At 44.5% G+C, this 23,839-nt stretch overlaps 1 protein-coding gene across 1 annotated transcript in view; it reads left to right on the forward strand.

Moving 5' to 3' along the window:
• LOC126239138 (regucalcin-like) overlaps positions 1–23,839 on the forward strand; it is a 57,630-nt gene that overhangs the window by 19,871 nt on the left and 13,920 nt on the right. Inside the window, exons 2-5 of the mRNA XM_049947838.1 lie at positions 367–536; positions 11,549–11,755; positions 15,827–16,039; positions 16,119–16,231. Of these exons, the coding sequence (XP_049803795.1) occupies positions 377–536; positions 11,549–11,755; positions 15,827–16,039; positions 16,119–16,231 (693 nt within the window). The 5' untranslated portion in view covers positions 367–376. The remainder of the gene's footprint in view (positions 1–366; positions 537–11,548; positions 11,756–15,826; positions 16,040–16,118; positions 16,232–23,839) is intronic.

Genomic DNA, 23,839 nt, shown 5'->3' on the forward strand with positions numbered 1-23,839 from the left:
AGTGGCATTAATTGTCACTGCAGTTCACTTTCCTCCATTTCACGGCTATACTGTGCCCCACCCTGTGTGATCATACCTTTTAGATATTATCCTCGCATCTGGCAGCTTTCATTGTTAAGCAACGTGGTGTAATTGGATATAACATGTGATTTAGATTGATCAGCAAGCGCTACACGAAGATAATTTTAGAGTCTAGAGCACTACCTCACACTGCCCAAAATTCACTTATGACTCAGGTCTAACAGTTCTTCCTTTTCAGTATTAAAAAAAAGTCTGTTCTTATTTCAAGTTGATCCAACTTAGCATTCATTTTATGTGACGAAGCCCCTTTCGCGCTGATAAAGCACCACTTTACTTACTTTCCAGCCAGGGTACAATGTCACCAGTGACGGTAGAGAAGATTACCGAGTCCTGCAAGTTAGGAGAGGGGCCACACTGGGACGCAGACAAGAAAGTCTTGTACTTCGTCGACATCGGAGGAAATCGGGTGCATAAGTACGACCCGGCGACTCGTACTCTGAAGAGCCTCACTCTCGGTAAGTACTGTTTTACTCGTTTGTACGCCGGCCAAAGTGGCCGTGCGGTTCTAGGCGCTGCAGTCTGGAACGGCGAGGCCGCTACGGTCGCAGGTTCGAATCCTGCCTCGGGCATGGATGTGTGTGATGTCCTTAGGTTAGTTAGGTTTAACTAGTTCTAAGTTCTAGGGGACTAATGACCTGAGAAGTTGAGTCCCATAGTGCTCAGAGCCATTTGAACCATTTTACTCGTTTGTACACAACACACCGATGAGCCAAAACTTTGTGACCACGTGCTCAGTAGTGTCTTGGTCCAAATCTGGAACGCAGTACAGCAACGATTGTACGAGGCACTGAGTCGACAAGACTTTGGTGGGTTTCCAGAAATGCAAGGTATTGAGGAAATTTGATAGTTTTTTTTTATTTCGTCCGTCTGAGTTGCATTGACATAAAATTCAGGTGTAGTTACCTCTTCCGGGCTGATACACACGTTTCCTAGCAACACGTCTAAACATGACTAAGTACATGTCGTAGAATAATGTGTACAAACAGTATGTGTGTCCATATTGAACGTATTCACATGTTTATAGACATACCTTGCTATTAAATGTAATTATCCATACTATGTGGTGCCAAAAGGCACAAAACGTATACGGTGAGCAACCACGTATTCTCACTGATCTTAGCGTACACTTCCGTTGATGCCGATTGACACAACCAAACTGACAAATGTTACCTACAGTAGTCAACAGGACACCTCTATTGGTAAATAAATGTAAACGTCGTGTGACTAGGGCCTCCCGTCGGGTAGACCGTTCGCCGGGCGCAAGTCTTTCGGTTTGACGCCACTTTGGCGACTTGCGCGTCGGTGCGGATGAAATGATGGTTAGGACAACACAACAGCCAGTCCCTGAGCGGAAAAAAAATCTCCGGGAATCGAATCCGGCCCCTTAGGACTGACATACCGTCGCGCTGACCACTTATTTTTTTTTTTTAAATCTTATTTTGTTCGTTGCATCTCATCGGGGCGGACGTCGTAAGACATCCATGTAAGTCCGTCGTTGATCCATTAACTCGGTATTTTTATCACAGAGCACATATAACTCTCTGACCGACCACGCTGAGCTACCACGCCAGCGATCGCTCAGCTACTGGGGCGGACACCTCTATTGGTGCCGCCCTCGTACATACGTGCATGCCAGTGTGGTTGTTTGTTGGTTGGTTTGTTTTCTACGGTGCTGCCCAAACCATTGTCTTTGTTATTGATAAGATTTTAAAAGCAAAGAAGTATCAAATTTACAGTGTAGAAAATGTTGAAAATATTGTTTTACAAAATAACGTGGCATCGAAATAAAAATAGGCATTTTACGTTACAGGAAATGTTAATTTTTTTCGAAAATAACGTAGCGTCAAAATGGAACATACAAAGCCAGGAGGCAACGAAATAGCGCATCCTCCTGTATACAACCTAATATTTTTGTGGCAGAGTGAAGTACGAAGCATTACGACCTCGCGTACAGGAAGTCAATCCTAAAGCGTAAAATATGTTGTTCATTATAGCATGTTGGCCACATACTGTGTAAAATAAAACAATGAGAAAGATATAAAACATTTACAGCTTCACAAATTACATTATTGGCGTAACCTTTGATATCAAAGCCACAGTAACGCATTAAATAAACATTACACAGCACCATACTGAGCCATCACACGACACAATCATCATTCATGGTGCGAAGGCCACATTCAAAATCAAAACTTATTTCTGCATTGATCATACAAACACAATAATCGTAGGTAAAGGTATCATATAAGATGTTGATTGTATAGCATTACATAGGACTACATTACAAAAACCATGTTACAACTACTATGCGCCACCTTTAGGCGTACAGATTTTTGTCGTACACATTTGAACAAGTGTATCAAATGATTAGGTATGCGCGCACCCTAAGCGCGATAGTAATACACCTACATATGCTTTTCGCGTAGGAAGGAAATAAACATGAGAGTACCATTGACACATATAGCACAGCACATTTTTGTGTGACCAGTGCGTACTGTATCATACAATGCCTGTCTGAGCAGAAAGCATATGTTGTCAGATGTTTTCAATCTTTGTTCGATTTCTACTTTTATTACGGGAAATAACTGTCCGCCACCGTAGCTGACAAGGGAACATCCCTATCGCACCCCCCTCAGATTTAGTTATAAGTTGGCACAGTGGATAGGCCTTGAAAAACTGAACACAGATCAATCGAGAAAACAGGAAGAAGTTGTGTGGAACTATGAAAACAATATGCAAAATATACAAACTGAGTAGTCCATGCGCAAGACACGCAACATCAAGGATAGTGTGAACTCGGGAGCGCCGTGGTCGCGTGGTTAGCGTGAGCAGCTATGGAATGAGAGGTCCTTGGTTCAAGTCTCCCTTCGAGTGAAAAGTTTAAGTTTTTATTTTCAGACAGTTATTATCTGTCTGTCCGTCCGTCCGATTCGAGGTAACTGCGCCGTAGTATGATGACGCTACACCTAAACAAGCATCGAAACACAAGATGTCAGTCGACTACAGCGCACGGAAGAGAGTATTCCTGCTAACGAGGCTCCCTGGCTGGCAGTTGACTGTTCGCTACTTTGGACGAGAGTGCATTAAATACGTGAGATGCATTCCGTGGGCAATATGAATCCAGCAAATATAGCTCGCGACTTCAATAACAATATCAATGAATATTTTCCGAACTGTAAGGCATCGGAAAGTTCCTTAAGGGATCGAGCGATTGTCGAACATTTATATGATTATTTGCTTCATTTGTTGATAAACAGTACGTGTGGTGATGATTGTCTGAAAATAAAAAATTAAACTTCTCACTCGAGGGAAGACTTTAACCAAGGTCCTCTCGTTCCGCAGCTGCTCACGCTAACCACGCGACCACGGCGCTCCCTAGTTTACACTATCCTTGATGTTGCCTATCTTGCGCATGGACTACACAGTTTGTATATTTTGCTTATTTTTTTCATAGTTCCACACAACTTCTTCCTGTTTTCTCGATTGATCTGTGTTCAGTTTTTCAAGGCCTATCCACTGTGCCAACTTATAACTAAATCCGAGGGGGGTGCGACGGGGATGTTCCCTTGTGAGAAATCAGCGCGCCGGCTTGTAATTTCGGGGGGCGGGGGGGAGGTTGGGGCGGGGAAGGGGGGGTAGGCGATGGGTTCGATTCCCGGCTGGGTAGGGGATTTTCTCCGCTCAGGGACTAGGTGTTTGTGTCGTCTTCGTAACCATCATTTCATCCTCATCGACACCTAGGTCGCCGACGTGGCGTCACCTCAAAAGACTTGCACCAGGCGGTCAGTTCTACCTGCAGAGGGCCCTCGCCGCACGACATTTACAGGATACAACTGGAATGAAAAACCGACAATCGGTTATTTCAGAAACCGGTTATTTTGAGCGGTTTTAAGTCATGTGGATAGAACCAAAAATCGGTTGTCTCAGCGATAACCACCATCCCTCCTTGCTTCGAGCAGCCGTTCGCCTGGATGACGGCATATCTAAAAGTAAACTAAACTCCTCCCGCACAGGCCATGAAGGCCCAAAGGTACCGACTGGCCGCCGTGTCATCCTCAGCCCACAGGCGCCACTGGATGCGGATATGGAGGGGCATGTAGTCAGCACACCGCTCTCTCGGCCGTATGTCAGTTTCCGAGACCGGAGCCGCTACTTCTCAATCAAGCAGCTCCTCAGTTTGCCTCGCAAGGGCTGAGTGCACCCCGCTTGCCGGTAGACCCGATGGTCACCCATCCAAGTGCTAGCCCAGCCCGACAGCGCTTAACTTCGATGATCTGACGGGAACCGGTGTTACCACTGCGACAAGGCCGTTGGCCTGACGGCGTATCAGGACACGACAGTCGAGCTGGGGTAATAAGAAACGTGGTTCATCCAACCATGCGACAGTTTTCGAGTGATACGCGTTCCAGTCTGTAAGATGCCGTGACCCACTGCAGTCGAAACTGATGATGTCGTTGGATTAACATTAAACGCGGGGTCATCTACTGTGGAATACCATGCTCACCCATGTGCGCTAAATAGTTTGCTGCGAAGCGCCTGTACCTGCTCCAGCACTATATTGTGTCATTCGATCTACCGCGGTTCGGCGGCTGTCTTTCTTCACAGACCAGACAAGCTGCCGACCTCCACATTCCGTGATGGGACATGGAAATCCAACAACTTGTCTCCTACTTGTGGCATCACCGTCGCACAAGAGCTTTCATGTCCCGCAATTTATTATTGGGAAGTGTAGACCAAATGTGCATGCCATAAAAGATCAACACGACGACATAAAACACTACGTAGATCGGCGAAGGGAACCATGCGAATAGCAGGCTGAAGAAGGGAGACTGCAGCCATGGCCGCTATATCGGCAGCCTCGTTTCCACGGATACCAACGTGTCCTGAGATCCAGAGGAACGCCACAGAGACGCCCCCCAAAGTGGAGGCAGTCCTGAATCCGGTGGACCAGAGGGTGGACAGGGTAGAGAGCTTGGAGACCGAGAAGAGAGCTGAGCGAATCTGAGCATATAATATACTGTATCCGCTGATGGCGACGGATATATTGGACAGCCTGGAGAACAGCGTAAAGCTCCGCAGTAAGAACCGAACACTGGTCGGGAAGCCGAAACAGATTAGGGGTGTCGCCAACAATATAGGCACTCCCAACACCAAATGATGTTTTTGAGCCGTCAGTGTAAATAAATGTGGCATCCTTCATTTGTGCGCATAGAGCAGCAAATGCCCGACGATAAACAAGAGAAGGGGTACCATCCTCTTCTATGCGCAATATGTGGGCGTTTTCCATGTCCTAAGGGGTACCATCCTCTTCTATGCGCAATATGTGGGCGTTTTCCATGTTCTTTTTCCGTCGGTCATGGGTTATTTCGCTCCCTAGGTGGCAGAATTCCTTACATTCATCTACTTCGTGATCACCAATCCTGAGTTTCTCGCTGTTTTCATTTTGGTTCCTTCATTACTTCCGTCTTCGATTTACTTTCAATCCACATTCTGTACTCGTTACACTGTTCATTCCATTCAGAATGTCATGTAATTCTTCTTCACTTTCACTCAGAACAGCATCGAATCTTAACACTGATATCTTTTCACCCTGAATTTTAATTCCAGTCTTCAACCTTTTATTTCTGTCATTGCTTCTTTGATGTATAGGTTGAACAGACTACACCCTTATTACTCCCTCTTGACTCTTGTACATATTGTATATTACCCGTCTCTCCTTGCAGCTTACTGCCGGCCGCTGTGGCCGAGCCGTTCTAGGCGCTTCAGTCCGGAACCTCGCTGCTGCTATGGTCGCAGGTTCGAATCCTGCCTCGGGCATGGATGTGTACGATGTCTTTAGGTTAGTTAGGTTTAAGTAGTTCTCAGTCTAGTGGACTGATGATCTCAGATGTTAAGTCCCATAGTGCTTAGAGCCATTTGAATCCTTACAGCTTACCCCTACTTTTCTCAGAATTTCGAACGTCTTGCATCGTTTTACATTGTCGTGCGCTTTTTCCAGGTCAACAAATCCTGTGAACGTGTGTTTTCTTTAGTCTTGCTCCCATAATTAACTGCAATGCCAGAATTGCCTCGCTGGTGCCTTTACCCTTCCTAAACCCAAACTGATCGTCATCTGACACATACTCAACAGACAAGCACTATACGGCATAAAAAGCACGCACAATAAAGGCTTTGTTAACCGGATATCTTGATCGCTGGTAAATCTTCCAGGTTGTATGATCGTCGTCGATGAAACTTTTTCGTTCCGAACGTTTCGTCGGCAAGACTCAGCTGAATCAGGAGCGCTTCTGGTGGTGTCCAGTGCATTTCTGAGCGAAACCTTACAAACTACGAGTTAACAACCCGGATGATTTAGCAGTATCTTTAAAGAACATACAGTAAATAGACCTGAAAACTGTGAATCTCCTCCTTGATGCACCGAACTACAATTGTAGCGCTGTCGCGGAAAGAAATACAAACGGAATTTACATTCTGGGTGTACCTCATATTTCAGCCACACTACTCATTTCAGAATAATAAGAGCAACATCATTAATGATCAGGTCGTCGTGGGCCTGAAACATGAAATCATCCTCGTCGTACTATCGTGACAAATGCACGTAATTTCACTAATCTTCGGATGTATTAACGTAGATTATGTTTCGGAAGCAAAATACACTACTGGCAATTAAAATTGCTACACCAAGAAGAAATACAGATGATAAACGGGTATTCATTGGACAAATATACTAGAACTGACTTGTGATTACATTTTCACGCAATTTGGGTGCATAGATCCTGAGAAATCAGTACCCAGAACAACCACCTCTGGCCGTAATAACGGCCTTGATACGCCTGGGCATTAACATAGCTTGGATGGCGTGTAGAGGCACAGCTGCCCATGCTGCTTCAACACGATTCCACAGTTCATCAAGAGTAGTGACTGGCGTATTGTGACGAGCCAGTTGCTCGGCCACCATTGACCAGACGTTTTCAATTGGTGAGAGATCTGGAGAATGCGCTGGCCAGGGCAGCAGTCTAATATTTTCTGTATCCAGAAAGGCCCGTACAGGACCTGCAACATGCGGTCGTGCATTATCCTGCAGAAATGAAGGTTTTCGCAGAGATCGAATGAAGGGTAGAGCCACGGGTCGTAACACATCTGAAATGTAACGTCCACTGTTCAAAGTGCCCTCAATGCGAACAAGAGGTGACTGAGGCGTGTAACCAATGGCACCCCATACCATCACACCGGGTGACATGCCAGTATGGCGATTACGAATACACGCTTCCAATGTGCGTTCACCGCGATGTCGCCAAACACGGATGCGACCATCATGATGCTGTAAACAGAACCTGGATTCATCCGAAAAACTGACGTTTTGCCATTCGTGCACCCAGGCTCGTCGTTGAGTACACCATCGCAGGCGCTCCTGTCTGTGACGCACCGTCAAGGGTAACCGCAGCCATGGTCTCCGAGCTGATAGTCCATGCTGCTGCAAACGTCGTCGAGCTGTTCGTGCAGATGGTTGCTGTCTTGGAAACGTCCCCGTCTGTTGACTCAGGGATCGAGACGTGGCTGCACGATCCGTTACAGCCATGCGGATAAGATGCCTGTCATCTCGATTGCTAGTGATACGAGGCCGTTAGGATCCAGCACGGCGTTCCGTATTACCCTTCTGAACCCATCGATTTCATATTCTGCTAACAGTCATTGGATCTCGACCAACGCGAGCAGCAATGTCGCGATACGATAAACCGCAATCGCGATAGGCTGCAATCCGACCTTTATCAAAGTCGGAAACGTTATGGTACGCATTTCTCCTCCTTACACGTGGCATCACAACAACGTTTCACTAGGCAACGCCGGTCAACTGCTTTTTGTGTATGAGAAATCGGTTGGAAACTTTCCTCATGTCAGCACGTTGTAGGTGTCGCCACCGGCACCAACCTTGTGTGAATGCTCTGAAAAGCTAATCATTTGCATGTCACAGCATCTTCTTCCTGTGGGTTAAATTTCGCGTCTGTAGCACATCTTCGTGGTGTAGCAATTTTAATGGCCAGTAGTGTATCACTAGTCAATTACTTTCCTGACAATTAATGGACTGTCAAAATGCACACAGAGCCGTGGAACTGCAACAAATCCATACGCAAAAGTCACTCTTTTTGAAACTATGTTGTGACCAACTCCGTCACGGACGCGTGGAGATCCGAACGTCCACCCAACCGTGCTCAGCCTGCTCCGTTTCTCTTGTGTTTATGAAATGTTTGCTTAACTTGCTGGGGAGTTGTACAGTGGCAAGCTAAGGTGCACAGTGTTACTGGCGTTGAGTCACACAAGATGAGTGTGCACATTACAAACTGTGGCCATTTATCAGTGGCTGGAGTTAAGAAACACGTGTTATCTTGTGCTATCTGTTGGATGGCCATCACTGCGCATTAATTCAAGAACATTCAGCAGTATCAGTTGCTTGTAAGATTCATATTGATCGGACCCTTTTATTTAAACTGAGGTTCTGTCACGCCTTACGTTGGGGTCGTTTCTGCAGTGATTCGAGTATTGTTAACTTGATATTTAAACAGTACGGTACTGTTACTGTTCTCGTTTTAAGCGAGTGTCGGCGTCAGGTTACTTCCTTAATTTTCTTATTGCCTAAATCTTATTTAATAAATCGTGAAAGGGTTGCACAACATCCTAAATAATGATATTTTGTGTTGTTTAAATTATTGTACATTTTGCAGGTCATTATGTCATAAAATAATTAAGATATGGCATTTGTATTTTACATCTTGGGGGGTCTTTTTATACGCTTACTGTAAAATTGTGATTCTAATTCGGTATTAACATTGTGCAATGTTGTAACGCACACCTCTCGAAACCAACATCACCACTCCTACCGCACATATATCGCCTCTTTCGTACATGATTATTTCTTTATTCTCGCACTTTTAAAAACTAATCCCAGTGACGGAACAACTGTTGTTTTGCCTTTCTAGCCTTGATATACAGTCCTCTGTAACAAGGTCTGTGAAGTTTTCACGAAGTCGTTATTTCTTAGTATTTTTTGTCGTCTAGCAGAAATTGCAGCTTGATGACACGTTTAAACATATCATCAATATATTTATCGTATGCACTACTACTTTCGCGTAGCTGAGTCTCATTCCGTTCAGCGTTATGTCCCTCCCCTCGTTGGTTGTATAACGTCGACTTTTAACCATTTGCATACGTGTCCAGTCACCTTTTTCTTCAGATGTGTCACTCCTTACCGCTTCTCATCTCCAATATACAGGGTCAGTCAGTAACTATTGTCACCTAGAATAACTCCGAAAGAATGATAGTAGCTGAAAAGTTTGTGGGACAAATGTTGCATGGGACAACGGGGCAATAATATGACGTTGGTTTTTTGTTGCTAGGTGGGGTCGCGTCAGATATATGAAGGTCAACTTTTTTTAGTGGGATGCTGTAGTTTGGTACTTACTTTCTGATAGTGGCTACCGAGACGAATCCAATGATGTGTAACAATAAGGTCTTTGAGGGTCAAAAAGGTGACATGAACGTCCATTTACAGGAGGTGTTCGAAGTGATGATCATTGGTATCATCGCAGTGCTGCAATCTTCTTATGGATTGAGTGGTATTCCTTATCACTTCGGCACTTATCGAAGCACATGCTATGACAATTCTCTCTCGCATATCGTGCAAATAGTAAATATTCGGCATGCCGACCGTTATTCGAGCTGCGGTCATGTGTCAAACAGTTTTATCTTGTGACTTCGGTTTTATATATCTGATTGAGTAAAATGACCATGAGAGCAGTTTTATTTTTATTTATGCGACAATGATTTTATATCAGCTGGTCTGCCTCATGTATCATTATATCCAAATGATATATACACGTTAAGCTACATTCAGGTATGTGGTACTGTACTGATAGTAATGTATATAGAGTAACTCATGTAAGCCCTCCCTCAGACCTGTCATGTTATATCTTCACAGATCCGAGGATGGTACCTTTAGTGTGTTGAAACTGGCCATCTAGTAAACAGTGTTTAAGCGATCTTGGCTTTTGAATTTTTTTATTGCCTCATTGCTGAAGTTATGTTTTCCAGGTCACTCAGTTGAATAATTAGGGATCCTGTCTATGATATTGCCCACTCCATCCACTATTACCAGGTGTCTTCCCTTGTGAAGTGTTCGCAAAGTGAACTTACATCCTCTATCACCTGACTTGGGCTTGCACTAGTTTTAAAAAAAAACTAGTGACCTGGTAATCCGACCCTAGTTCATCCTGCAACAGTTGGTCAACACCTCTACCATGGGAACTACCTAACAACAAAACTTTCTCCTTCACCACCTTTCCTGACCTCTTACTTTTTAAACACTTTTTTTTTAAGTTTGTTGTGTCCTGTCTACTCCTACATATATCAGTTTTCAACTGATCGAACCTGTTTTCCACATTCACAATACCAATGTCTGAGAAAGTCCTATTTCTATTTCTTCTATAACCTGTTTTCACTTTCCATCTCCCTCTTTCCCTTCTCTCCCTTAGCCTTTCAAGATCTTGTTATGCTTTATGTAGTTCTGCCTGAAGGGCAACGACCTACTCCTCCTGTTCTACTATCTTCCTATCTCCATAGCAAATTCTACACAGCCAGTGAGCATTGTTTATTTCCCCAATTCCCACGCCGCTATGGTCACCCACGTGAAAGGAACTGCAACAATCCTCACACCACACACTGGAACTAACAATCCTACAGCAAGTCCTACATTTCCCACTCATGGCAAACAAATTTTAGCTTTAGTCTAAGTTAAATATGAATAACTTCCTAGACTACTTATTAATGTATTAAATTTCTCAGAAAGTTTAGGCCTAAAGTTCGGATACTAATTCAAAACTTATGGAGAAACAGAAATGGTTAAACCTGTATTGTTTACGTGACGAAACAAAAAGTAAACAAAGAACTTAGTCTACGCTGTACAAACTTGTCACTTACTTCGGAACTTTTCACTTCCGCAACTTACTAGAGAGTCAAATGGATAGTGTGTAAGAATACCATAACAACACAAACTGTACTTCGTTGACGTAAACACGTAAATTACAATATACAATAACGTAAATAAATCCTAGTCCAAAACTCGCGCATGTGAAATGTTTTCTTTTGCCAGAAAGTACGCTAAAATGTGAAATCTTCAATTGATACCTACAATAGGTATTAATTTACTTATTTATGATGTAATATTGCCTTAATTGTTATTACTCAATTAAACACTTATCTTTGAGAACTCTGAATGTAAATCATTCATCACCAAAAGATGTAGACAATTCTCTTTGAAATGCATCTGCAAGAAGATTAATACCACAAATCACTTGATACGTGTTTATACTGAATAGAGTTAGTAATGAGTCCCATATCAACTGCTTGAAGATGATCATTTCATCTGAAGGAAAACCACGCTGAAAGATTAAAACACTGATTTTTTTGTTTACAGAGGGAGTACATTTCATTATTCCAGTTAAAGGCAAAGCAGACAAATTCGTTATAAACATGGGTCGTAATGTGGTGCTGATGACGTGGGATGGGGAGAGCAGCGAACCAGCCGCCCTGGAGGTGATCGCGACGGTGCACGACGAGGACGGAAGTCGGGACAACAAGATCAACGACGCCAAGGCGGACGCTGCCGGCAATCTCTGGGCAGGTAAACACTATCATATCGCCCTACTTCGTTTCGCAGTCGTTAATAAGTCTAATCTTCTATAAGTCCTTCAGTGAGTGAGTGAGTGCGTTAACTGCAGTGAAATATTGGCGAGAATAACAACAAAATGGCAGCCATCAGTGTTGCCACCATACCATTATTCAAACGGAAATACGCAGTGCCATCTGAAGTAGTCAAGGCAAACCATCACTAGTCGCACCACTCACTCTGCAAGCAACTAACTGGTGGTAACTGCCGTTAATGGTCGATGCAGTTATTTGTACAATAGTGGCTTGTGAGGTTATTCCTATGCCGTCAACCAAGACTTACACCACGTCGTCTTTTGAATCATTTATGATTTACATAATTTCAAATGACGCTGAAGACCAGATTAAACCAAAATTCAATAGATCATAACTATAAAATTCGTGGAACCTCATAGGTTTATCACATATTGATTTAATCTGTTTGACTTTGGCTTGAAACATACAAAAGCGAAAATCACTAAAAAATGCCAAAATAGAAAGTTGCGCAGAATGTGTTTGATATGTAGTACATCAGCAACTTGCATGTGGTTAGCAAGCTACAAACCTGGAATCGGATTTTGCCAAGGCAAGTATTTCAGAATTTATTGGTGTATTTTTGGCTATATATTACTTAATAGTAAGTAAAACGTCATTTCATAGCTGAACCATGTATCGAGGTATAATGACATCGCACTTCGACAGATTCTTCATACAGTATTTCTAAGCAATTGAAGTAAGTATCGAAGTTCGTATTAAGCTTGGTGGATTTAATTGTAGCTTGGCACAAGATTCTTAATGTCAATCTTTAATTAACGAAGTTAACTTTTCGAGTGACGGATTAACTTAAGATAATTTTAAAAAGCGTTAACAGACAATTGGTTCAAATGGCTCTAAGCACTATGGGACTTAACATCTGAGGTCATCAGTCCCCTAGGCTTAGAACTAGTTAAACCTAACTAACCTAAGAACATCACACACATCCATGCCCGAGGCAGGATTCGAACCCGTGAGCATAGCAGCAGCGCGGTTCCGGACTGAAGCGCTTAGAACCGCTCGGCCACAACGCCCGTCTTTAAGCACTTTCTTGCTTCCCACTGTTGAAGAGCAATTCGAGGATGGCGATTGTACCTTTCAACACAGTTGAGCACCTGTCCATAATGCACAGCCTGTGGTGGACTGGTTACACGACAGTAACACCCCTGTAATGGACTGGCTTGCATAGAGTCCTGACCTGAATACTGCAGAACATCTTTGGGATGTTTTGGAACGCCGACTTCGTGCAAGGCCTCACCGACGGACATCGATAGCTCTCCTCAGTGCAGCACTCCGTGAAGAATGGGCTGCCATTCCCCAAGAAACCTCCCAGCACCTGATTGAACGATGTCTGCGAGAGTAGAAGTTGTCATCAGGGCTAAGGATGGGCCAACACCATATTGAATTCCAGCATTACCGATGGAGGGCGCCACTAACTTATAAGTCATTTTCAGCCAGGTATCCGGATACTTTTGATCACAAAGTGTATTAGAGGGTGGCTTTAGGGTCACGACTGAATTATAGGGATGGGAAAAGCCAACCGGTTAAAACCATTACCTGTATTTTCGTTCTGAGCGACCGATATTTTCGGTATTTGTTTGATTGTTGTAATAGGCCTTTTTTATTTTTTAGAAATAATCTAATTAAAAACCCGAAATATCAATTAGCCATAGTATCACTGCTCAAATTCTTTCATTTTTAGATAAACATTGTTTTAAAAAAAATAGTAATTTTTAGTCGTATAATTTCCATTGGTTTGAAATATTGCGTTGTACAGAAAATGGGAAAAGCGATCAGCGCTGTTTTAATAAGAATGCAGTCAGAAACGAGCAACAAAGTCATGGTACACGACCGGATACAGCTTCTCTGAGACGATGTCCCTGTTGGCGTGCGTCAATGGCTTAAGGTACGCGTGTTACTTGCAATGTGCAAAGCTTGGTTCAAATGGCTCTGAGCACTATGGGACTTAACAGCTTGAGGTCATCAGTCCCCTAGAACGTAGAGCTACTTAAACCTAACTAACCTAAGAACATCACACACTTCCAAGCCCGAGGCAGGATTCGAACCTGCGACCGTAGCGGTCAAGCGGTTCCATACTGAAGCGCCTAGAACCGCACGACCATACCGGCCGGCTGCAAAGCTTGCTCCGTGGTGGTCTATACAGGAGTTTCTCTGTGCGGTTGCGGATATCCGTCGTATTGCAGAATGGCACCAACCCTAGTCTAGAAATATTTTTACGAAGTGGCGTAGCAATGAAGTACAACGTTTCATTTGCTCTAAAACATCAAAAAAATTTCTTCCGTTTCCACGAAACAGTGTAAGAGGAAGGAAATTATGGTAACAGTAATAAATTAGAAACTTAACAATTCGTTCACAGTAGACAATAAAAATAGAAAGTAGCTGACCTGCTGCCTATTTCTAGATAGCAGGCCTTTAACTGCTTGTAGCCTTTGAAAACGGACAAGTTAACACAAAAGCAGAGTTCTTCAACTTCAGTTTTCACCTTTCGGTGCTGACTACTCGTAAAGCTCAAACAGTGTTATGATCTCCGGTTATAACATGACTTCTGAGCAGAGTATTAAAGTATTAGAATCAATATGATAATATTTATTTATTTTTGTAGTATTCTACCACCTATCGTCTCGAGAAAAGCAGCAAATAGTTGATGGAGTAAGTTGTTTTACTTGCCTATTTAATTTAATTTGTTCAATATTTGTTCGATTTCTACGTTTATTACAGGAAATAATAGGAATGAAAAGCCGAAAATAGTTCATTTCAGAAACTAATTATTTTGAATGGTTTTAGAAGTCAAGTTAAACTGGCGTGCAAAGGAGCGATATACCCGAAAACGTGAGTGCTGAATACGTCGCCGAACCACCGGCCACAATCGGACTGACCGGTCAGCGTCCACCAGGCGCAGTTGCATAGCTGGACATTAAAACAAGATCTCAAACTATTTTCGCTAGTTTCTCCCGGAGGGTGGCGGCGGGGGGGGGGGGGGGTGGGGGGTGGGGGGTGGGGGTTGGGGAAGGAGTGGTGTAGCTGCCCTCCACTCCCACGCTGGAGAATTAGCAACATTGGGACAGAGATTTACCAGGTACTACGGCTGACAGTACCCAGCCGTATAGCTGAAATTTAGCGATTCCTTTCAGTACTCACGTGGGTGACTTCATACTACGGTTTCGGGGTCATTATTAGCTTTGCTGCGCCATTATTCATTTATAACCCTTCCTTCAAAGTAAAAAACACCAGCTCTATGCCTCTCCTTTTAGGTCAATCCCTCCCTCTGTTGTCTTCCAGTAGAGTTATACTTCTACTTGGTACCTTCCCTTCAACCATAAGCGTCACATCAGTCAAGTGCAATGTTCCGCAGCACCGATATGCAAAATTATGTTTAGAGAGACCAGCCTTGAGGTGAACCGATGGAACAGACAGGCCAAACCCGTCCAATACATGTTCTACTACATTCGAAACCTGGGTTGGGTTGTTTGGGGAAGGAGACCAGACAGCGGGGTCATCGGTCTCATCGGATTGGGGAAGGATGGGGAAGGAAGTCGGCCGTGCCTTTTCAGAGGAACCATCCCGGCATTTGCCTGGAGTGATTTAGGGAAATTACGGAAAAACTAAATCAGGATGGCCGGACGCGGCATTGAACCGTCGCCCTCCCGAATGCGAGTCCAGTGTCTAACCACTGCGCCACCTCGCTCGGTTTCCGAAACCAATCATATTGAAAATCAATACTTGTTGCATATTTCAGTACCGTCTTACCAAATAGCCGATCTTTGACCACAATTTTTCACTGAAAATGCGAGCAGGACGCAATTTTATTACAGATTTTCTTGCATTTCTAGAATGCAAGGGATTGTGCTATGAAGTACGAATACGTGAAATTTTCTTTGAAAAAGTACAATATTCTTAATACACGTTTAAAAAATTGAAGATGTCTTCTCTAACTCCAAAGAGTGAAAGTTATTTGTCGACAGACATTTAAAATTGTTGATTATTTTTGTTTCAGGGACGTTGGGACCAATAGTAAATAATGAGATCACTCCAGAGAAAGGAATATTATTCAACCTTGCCAAGGACAGAAGCACTAAGACGCACGTAACAAAAATCAGCATTTCAAACGGTTTTGCGTGGAGTCCGGATAACAAAACCATGTACTATATAGATTCTGCCACAGGAAAAATAGATGCCTTCGATTTTGATATTACCGAGAGCAAAATAGGTAAACCGCATACATAACTAAAGTTACTTTACTGTTATCAAATTGAGGTTTGTCCTGACAAGCGTTTTTTTTTTTGCAGGCAGCAGAAGAACCGTTTTCAACTTTAAAGAAAATGGCGTGGAAGGACTGCCAGACGGACAAACTATTGATACAGACGGAAACCTATGGGTGGCGTGCTTTGGCGGCAAGCAGGTAGTATTTTCATTTCTATTGGGTCAGAGACTAACCTTCGTAGCCGAGGTCGCCAAAACACGTGTGTGTGGTGGCTCTAGACTCGAAAGTAGCTCGTTGGAACCCTTGTGGTTTAACAAATTTTCGCTGACAGTATAAGACTGTCAAAGCGATGAGACGTGACGGCGTGAAGTTCCTGTTCTCTAGACGTGGAGCGAATGTCATGGGTCAAATTCGAAACCTCTCTGCAGTGTGTCAACGAATGAGGACATGAGAGACTTAACTGTGATCCGTCATAATGTTACATTCCTCTCATGCCTAGTCCCTAACCCATACTGATACCATGATTGTCCAGAAAGTCAGTTTCGAACGGTCATGAAATTGGAACCACAGTGAAAATCGGAAACTTTCTATCTGCAACACATTAACTGCATCTTCCAGCAATTTGTCTACATAGTCGCCCCTCCGTAGCGTTATACCAACTTTCCAATACCTTCGTCAAAGAAGGCAGCCGCCTAAGCTTTCCGACAATTGTAAACCCTGGTCTGCAGCACGTTGTCTGTGGCGAAACGTTGACTTCAAAGCCAGTGGTTGATGTCAGCAGAGATGAACGCCACAGGGAACCAAGTCCGGGCTGCATGGTGGGTGATCAAACACTTCTAATCGAAAACGCTGCAGGAGCGTCCTTGTAGTCCCAGCGGAGGGCGGCCGAGAACTGTCACGAAGCAGGAAATAAATCAGTTACGTTATGTGGGTTTGCATGGAAACAGGGGAACACCCTCGGCAGGATACCATACTTGGCAGGAGGCACTGTTTTCTAGGCATTTTTACGTGCTCACTGTCCGCTCAGAACTGCAAAGTGTAACGCGACACGGTCGTCTGATATACTACAGACACTGCCCAACACATCTGTGTAAAGCTTCACCGGATTTTCATTGTGGTTCCCATTTCGCGACCGATCGAAACTTACTTTCTCCGTATTATAAATGCATAACTAACTCTGTTAAATATTCACAACTAAACTACTGAACGAATTTCGACGTATTTGGTATGAATATAGCTTGAACGCCGAGGAAGGACGTAGGCTGCTTTAGAAAGCGTGTGGTACAGAATATTCATTGAATTGAAGAGTAAAACGAGCATATTTACGCTTAGAAAAAAACTATTTATTCTTTGACTTTTAAACATTTTTAAAAGCGCTTTTATTGTGTGATATAGTCTACGCAATACTATTCAACGTAATGAATACAATGCACATAGAATTCTCAAAGTGTTTAATTCATACTTCCATATTAATATTGTAAGCGTGAAAGTAACTGTGTTACCATTTCATGCCTAGAGCGCTGAACCATTTCGATGAAATTTGGTTGGAGATAGTTTGAATCCCAATGACAAACAAAGGCTACTTCAGAAATTAAAAGAAGTGGCGTATGTGTTGTATAACGTGTAGCTATTAGTCAACCCTATATTATTGCACCCGGTGCACCAGGGAGAGACAGCACTTTGGCTGGCTTATCATGGTTTAGCACCTGATTGGGATTAATAGTATAAGCAAAACTGACTGGGAAGCATTGACAGTGCGATAGATTTCCAGAGTCATGACTGTAAGTGTTTACTGTAACGTCACCACATGTTTCCGATAACGGCCAAGTGCAATAATACGGCGGCTGACTTCATTGCACTTACAATATCTTACTTATTTACCACTGCTCATCATAACAAAACTACTGATAACGGCTAGTATCCTTACACAAAAGCAGATGCATCACCTGTGACTAATGACTTTTGTTCCGTACGGATACACTATGTAAACGCTTTTCACTGAAGGTGGCAAGATGTCAGTTTGGCCATGCATTAACCTCATGTGTAAGCATCTAGTCTAGTGGCAGTCAAAATGGTCCCTACCGCCCACTAATCGGCATTCCAGTTTTCATGGTGGGCAGCATGTGGCAGAGATTTTAAAAAGATTTTCATTAGGTTTTCATAAAATTTTGACATAAGTATTCGGTAAGTAATTATTACGTGCTTTAACTTTATTATCACTGCTAGCATTCAACTGCGATTCTTATACATATTTTAACAACGCGTTTCAAGAGACAATGCTCTCATCATCAGGTTGTAAAATCTATGTCATGAATTAAACGGACTAAAAAGACCAAATATCATCACCAATAGTGGGGAAGTCCATTGGTGATGATATTTGGTCTTTTTAGTCCGTTTAATTCATGACATAGATTTTACAACCTGATGATGAGAGCATTGTCTCTTGAAACGCGTTGTTAAAATATGTATAAGAATCGCGGTTGAATGCTAGCAGTGATAATCAGTATAACGACAACTGCTACCTCGACTCCATAATGGTGCTTTAACTTGCTGTAATTCTCATTCATAAATTTTAGAAAGTCAAGTTACGTCCCTACTTCGTAAGTCACCATTACTGTGCAACCAGTGTGCAGTTAGAAAATTTTGCTAGTAACGGAGATACAAAAGTGGGCAGTAGATAAAAAGGTTGACTACCACTGATCTGGACAATCTCCAGCCTGTTCCGTAATAGTGTTTGTTCTGATGATGTCCCTCGCAGTCGGGGTTGCAACCAGGCTTAGAATGATAATGTGTGGCTTCTGGTATGACTACGGGTAGCTACCATTATTAAATGTAGAGATGAAATGACATCACAGAGTGTTTGGCACAGTGAGAAGTTTACAATAATACACCTCTGATATTAATAAACATAATTAATTCGAAAATGGAAAAACGTTTTTACATTCTGAGTCAGCACGAAAATCTGTCGTGTCCTGACATAGGTGGGAGAAAAGGGGTTACTGATCAGTCTGCGCTCCCGACCGGTACAGAGCAAAAGGCAGAAGGACAATTCACAGTCAAGGCATTTGTTTGTTTTCTTCTATCTGAACCAACACTTGTACAGGCATTTACTAGAAAGGCAGATGGTGAGACTTGGTAGGGAACTCGTTGTGGAGACTCGGACATACAGGGTTTTGAAATTATTGTTTATTTCAGACAGAACTAACTAGTACACTGTTACAACAGAAGCCAGTGCAGAAGTCCCAGGAGTGGATGCTAACCACAGTAACACTAGCAGCATCTTAAGGCAACAACTTAGTTGCAAAACAAAACATACTGAATGTGACACTGTTCATTGGCGCACTCCAAGTGAGAGAGCAGACTTACGGCTGGAGTCGACAGATGCGGATTCGACGCCCAGATCGTCTGACTGAGGACTCCACCAAAATGCGGAATCTAGGGATTTTAAAGAGTCGTGTGGGGGCTCTGTTTTTACCACTTAAAGCTACTGTTTGGCGTTTCCGGAGAAAATTGTTCATGATATAAGTGGAGAGAGAAACAAGATGGTCAACTGCAGAACGATGCTTTCGGAAACCGCATTGGGCAGGTGTTAAAAGACTGCAGGACTCCAGCCACCAAGCTAAACGGCAAATCACCATACGTTCCAAAACCTTACATACACTACTCGTGAGAGAAATGGGGCGATAGCTAGAGGTGAGATGTTTCTCCTTTCCAGGTTTCGGAACAGGAACGACGATAGCTTCCCGCCATCGTCTGGGAAAAGTACTGTCGGTCCAAATTCGATTATAAATGTGAAGGAGGTAACGCAGACTATGGGTTGATAAATGCAGCAACATTTGGATGTGGATACCATCCGGTCCTGGGGCGGAGGAGCGAGAGGAAGAGAGTGCATGTTGCAGTTCCCGCTTGGAGAAAACAGTATTAAAGCTTTCGCGATTTTGAGAGAAGAAAAAGAGGTTGCACTTCCGCTGCACGTTTCTTCGGGAGAAACGCTGGCGGGTAATTTGAAGAGCTCTAAATCTCAGCAAAGTGTTTACCCAAGGAGTTAGAAATTGCGACGGGGTCCACTAACGTATCACGCGCGACAGTGAGCCCAGAGACCGGGGAGAAACTAGGCGCGCCTGATAACTGTCGAAGTCGACTCCAAACTTCCGAGGAGGGAGTGAAGGTGTTAAATGAGCTAATAAAGAATTTCCAGCTTGCCTTCTTGCTATGGCGGATGACGCGACGGCATCGCGCACGGAACTGATTATAGCGGATACAGTTGGCCAAAGTAGGATGGTGGCGGAAAACGCGAAGAGCACCTCGCCGCTCACGTACTGCGTCACGGCATGCCTCGTTCCACCAAGGAACTGGGGGGCGCCGGGGCAATTCGGAGGTGCGTGGTATTGAACGTTCCCCAGCTGTAAGAATAACGTCGGTAATATGTGTGACCTCATCGTCGACGCTAGGAAAGTGACTGTCATCGAATGTCGCTAGAGACGAAAAAAGTGTCCAATCGGCTTGGGCAAACTTCCAGCGTCGCGGGCGCATATAGGGCAGTTGAGGCTGCAGTCTAAGGACACATGGAAAGTGGTCACTCGAGTATGTATTATCAAGGGTGAACTATTCGAAGCGCCGAGCTAGCGGAACAGTACCGACCGAAAGGTCCAAATGAGAGAAATTTGTCGTGGAGGCAGACAAAAATGTAGGGGCCCCTAGTGTTGAGGCAAACTAGATCCGCTTGGTGGAAGACGTCTAGCAATAGTGAGCCACGTCGACAAGGATGTGGAGATCCCCAAAGCGGGTGGTGGGCATTGAAATCCCCAACCAGCAAATAGGGGGGGTGGAAGCTGACCAAGAAGATGAAGGAGATCAGCTCGTGCCATTGGTGTGGAGGAGGGAATTTATACAGTACTAAGAGAAAAGGTATATCCAGAAAGGGAAAGACGGACAGCGACAGCTTGGAAGGAAGTGTTTGAGTGGATTGGGTGATAATGGATAGTATCATGGAGAAGAATCATGAGTCCTCCATTTACTGGAGTGCCTTCAACAGAGGAGAGATCAAATCGGACGGACTGAAAATGGGGGAGAACAAAGCGGTCATGGGGACGCAGCTTTGTTTCCTGAAGACAGAAGATGACCGGCGAATAGGATCGTAAGAGGATCGACAATTAATCCCGATTTGCTCGAAGGCCGCGGATATTCCAGTGGATAATGGACATAGGGTGAACATAAAATGGAGGAATGTGACCAAGGTTGCCGTCAACTCAACGACTGCTCAGAGCTTGCGACCGACAGCATGGAATGGCATTCAGCCGAAGGCAGAAGATCCTGATCCATAGGTTGTTCAGGAGCAGCTCCTGCCACCAGCCATCGGCCGGTTGATCGGCCGCCAGCAGTGCGCCTCGGCGACACAGAAGAAAATGGTTCTGAGCACTATGGGACTTAACATCTGTGGTCATCAGTCCCCTAGAACTTAGAACTACTTAAACCTAACTAACCTAAGGACATCACACACATCCATGCCAGAGGCAGGATTCGAACCTGCGACCGTAGCAGACACAGAAGATGGCCGAGGGCGATTTCCGCCAGGTGGTGCTGTAGATGACACACGCCTTGGCGGAGAAGGAGATGAACTGTGTTTATTATTAGCGTTCTTGGAAATATGATGTTTAGATGAAGGAGGAACCGATGGTTGTGAAGTTGGGGTATGTAAAAAATCTTCACAAGTATGCTTTTTTTTCGAAGTCTTGGTGTCTGACTTTTGGGCTCGAGATTTAGCAGAACCCGATGAAGGCTGAGCCGTGGAGTGGGCAGGCGAAAGTGGTGAGGTTGAACAGGCGATCTTTGCGCTGGCCGATCTGACTACCGTGACACTAAAGGTGAGGTCGCAAGTCGGCGTGGCCGCCTCCTTTGTTGGCCGAGGAGAAGCAAGGACAGTGCTGTATTTTCCTGTCTGAGGCACGGTGGGCTGTCGACTGGCGAATAATTTTCGAGCAGCAAAGGTCGACACCTTGTCCTTCACTCTGATTTCCTGGATGAGCTTTTCGTCTTTAAAAATGGGGTAATCTCGAGAGGAAGCAGCGTGGTCACCCATACAGTTGATGCAGCGAGGGAATGGAGGTAGACAAGCACCCTCATGGCCATCGTTGCCACACGTAACACATTTGGCCGGATTGGAACAGGACTGGCTGGTGTGATTGAACCGCTGACACCGATAGCAAGGCGTAGGGTTCAGGACGTAAGGGCGAACGGAAATTATCTCATAGCCTACTTTGATTTTGGATGGGAGTTGAACTTTGTCAAATGTCAAGAAGACAGTACGGGTTGGGATGATGTTCATGTCAACCCTTTTCATAACTGTATGAACAGCCGTTACGCCCTGGTCAGACAGGTTGTGCTGAATTTCGTCGTCAGACAATCCATCGAGGGAGCGTGTATAATCGACTCCACGTGAGGAATTTAAAGTACGGTGCGGTTCCACCCGGACAGGGAAGGTGTGGAGAAGTGAAGTACGCAGCAATTTTTGTGCCTGGAGGGCACTGACTGTTTCTAACAACAAGGTTCCATTCCGTAATCTGGAACAAGACTTTACAGGACCTGCAATTGCGTCGACACCTTCTTGAATAATGAAAGGGTTGACCGTGGAGAAGTCGTGACCTTCGTCAGACCGAGAAACAACAAGGAACTGTGGCAACGATGGAAGAACTGTCTGTGGCTGAGACTCTGTGAACTTACGCTTGTGAGCAGACATAGTGGAAGATGAGGAAACCATTGTGGAAGAATCCCCCATGATTACCGGCGCGCTCCTCCCTTGTGGGGGCCCTCTCTGAGGGCACTCCCGCCTTAGGTGATTGTTCACACCTCAGGTCACACCTCCCAAGAAACGGACGGAGGGACCAATAGGCACTTTCGGAAGGTATCAGCTCGGGTAATCGCCCCTCCCTGGGCCTGGCCGTTACCAGGGGGTACGTACATGTCCTACCTGTCTACCCGGGGCGGGGAATTACGCATTACCCCGTCATCGGCTACGCACGAAAATGCGTGGGTCGGCCTTCAGACACACACAGGGAGGAAGAAATAGAAAGGGAAAAACAAAGAAATGGAAAGGAAAGAAGAGAGGTCTCAATCGCCGCAGCAGAGAAAAGGGTAAAGAGAAGAGGTAAGGAAAAGAGAAGGACAAAGGAAGGATGAAGACATCCAAGCAGAGAAGGCGAAGAATGCGTTACATTTACGAGCGTCTGTCTCCGGACGTAGGCACAATCCATACTCCCAGAGGGGGAGAAAGGGAAGGAAAGAGCCAGAAGTGTGGGGTGGGGGGGGGCGAAGATGGATAGGGAAGGAGGTGGAAAAGGAAGGTATGCAGTCCGGAAAGGAAGGAGGGCCACATTAGCTCGGGGTCCCGTGCTCGCTACGCACGTATCCACAAAAGAGTTGTGGACCCCCTGCGGGGGGGGGGGGGCGATATAAAATTTTGAAAGTGTTGCCGGTGCAAAATTATGTGCAAGTACTAACCTGTCGATTATGTCCAATACGTTTTCGATGGGATTCATATAGGGCGATCTGTGTGGCCAAATCATTCGCTCAAATTGTCCAGAGTGTTCCTCAAACCAATCGCGAACAGTTGGCGCCCGGTGACTTGGCGCATTGACATGGATTAAAGTACGGTATCAATGGCTGTAAATGGTCTCCAAATAGTCGAACATAACTATTTCCAATCAATGATCGGTTCAGTTTGCCTAACAGGCTCCGTCCATTCCATGTAAACACAGCCCACATCTTTACGGAGACACTATCAGCTTACCTAGGGCCTTGTTCACAACT

Source organism: Schistocerca nitens, chromosome 1, assembly GCF_023898315.1.
Source record: "Schistocerca nitens isolate TAMUIC-IGC-003100 chromosome 1, iqSchNite1.1, whole genome shotgun sequence".
NCBI lineage: Eukaryota > Metazoa > Arthropoda > Insecta > Orthoptera > Acrididae > Schistocerca > Schistocerca nitens.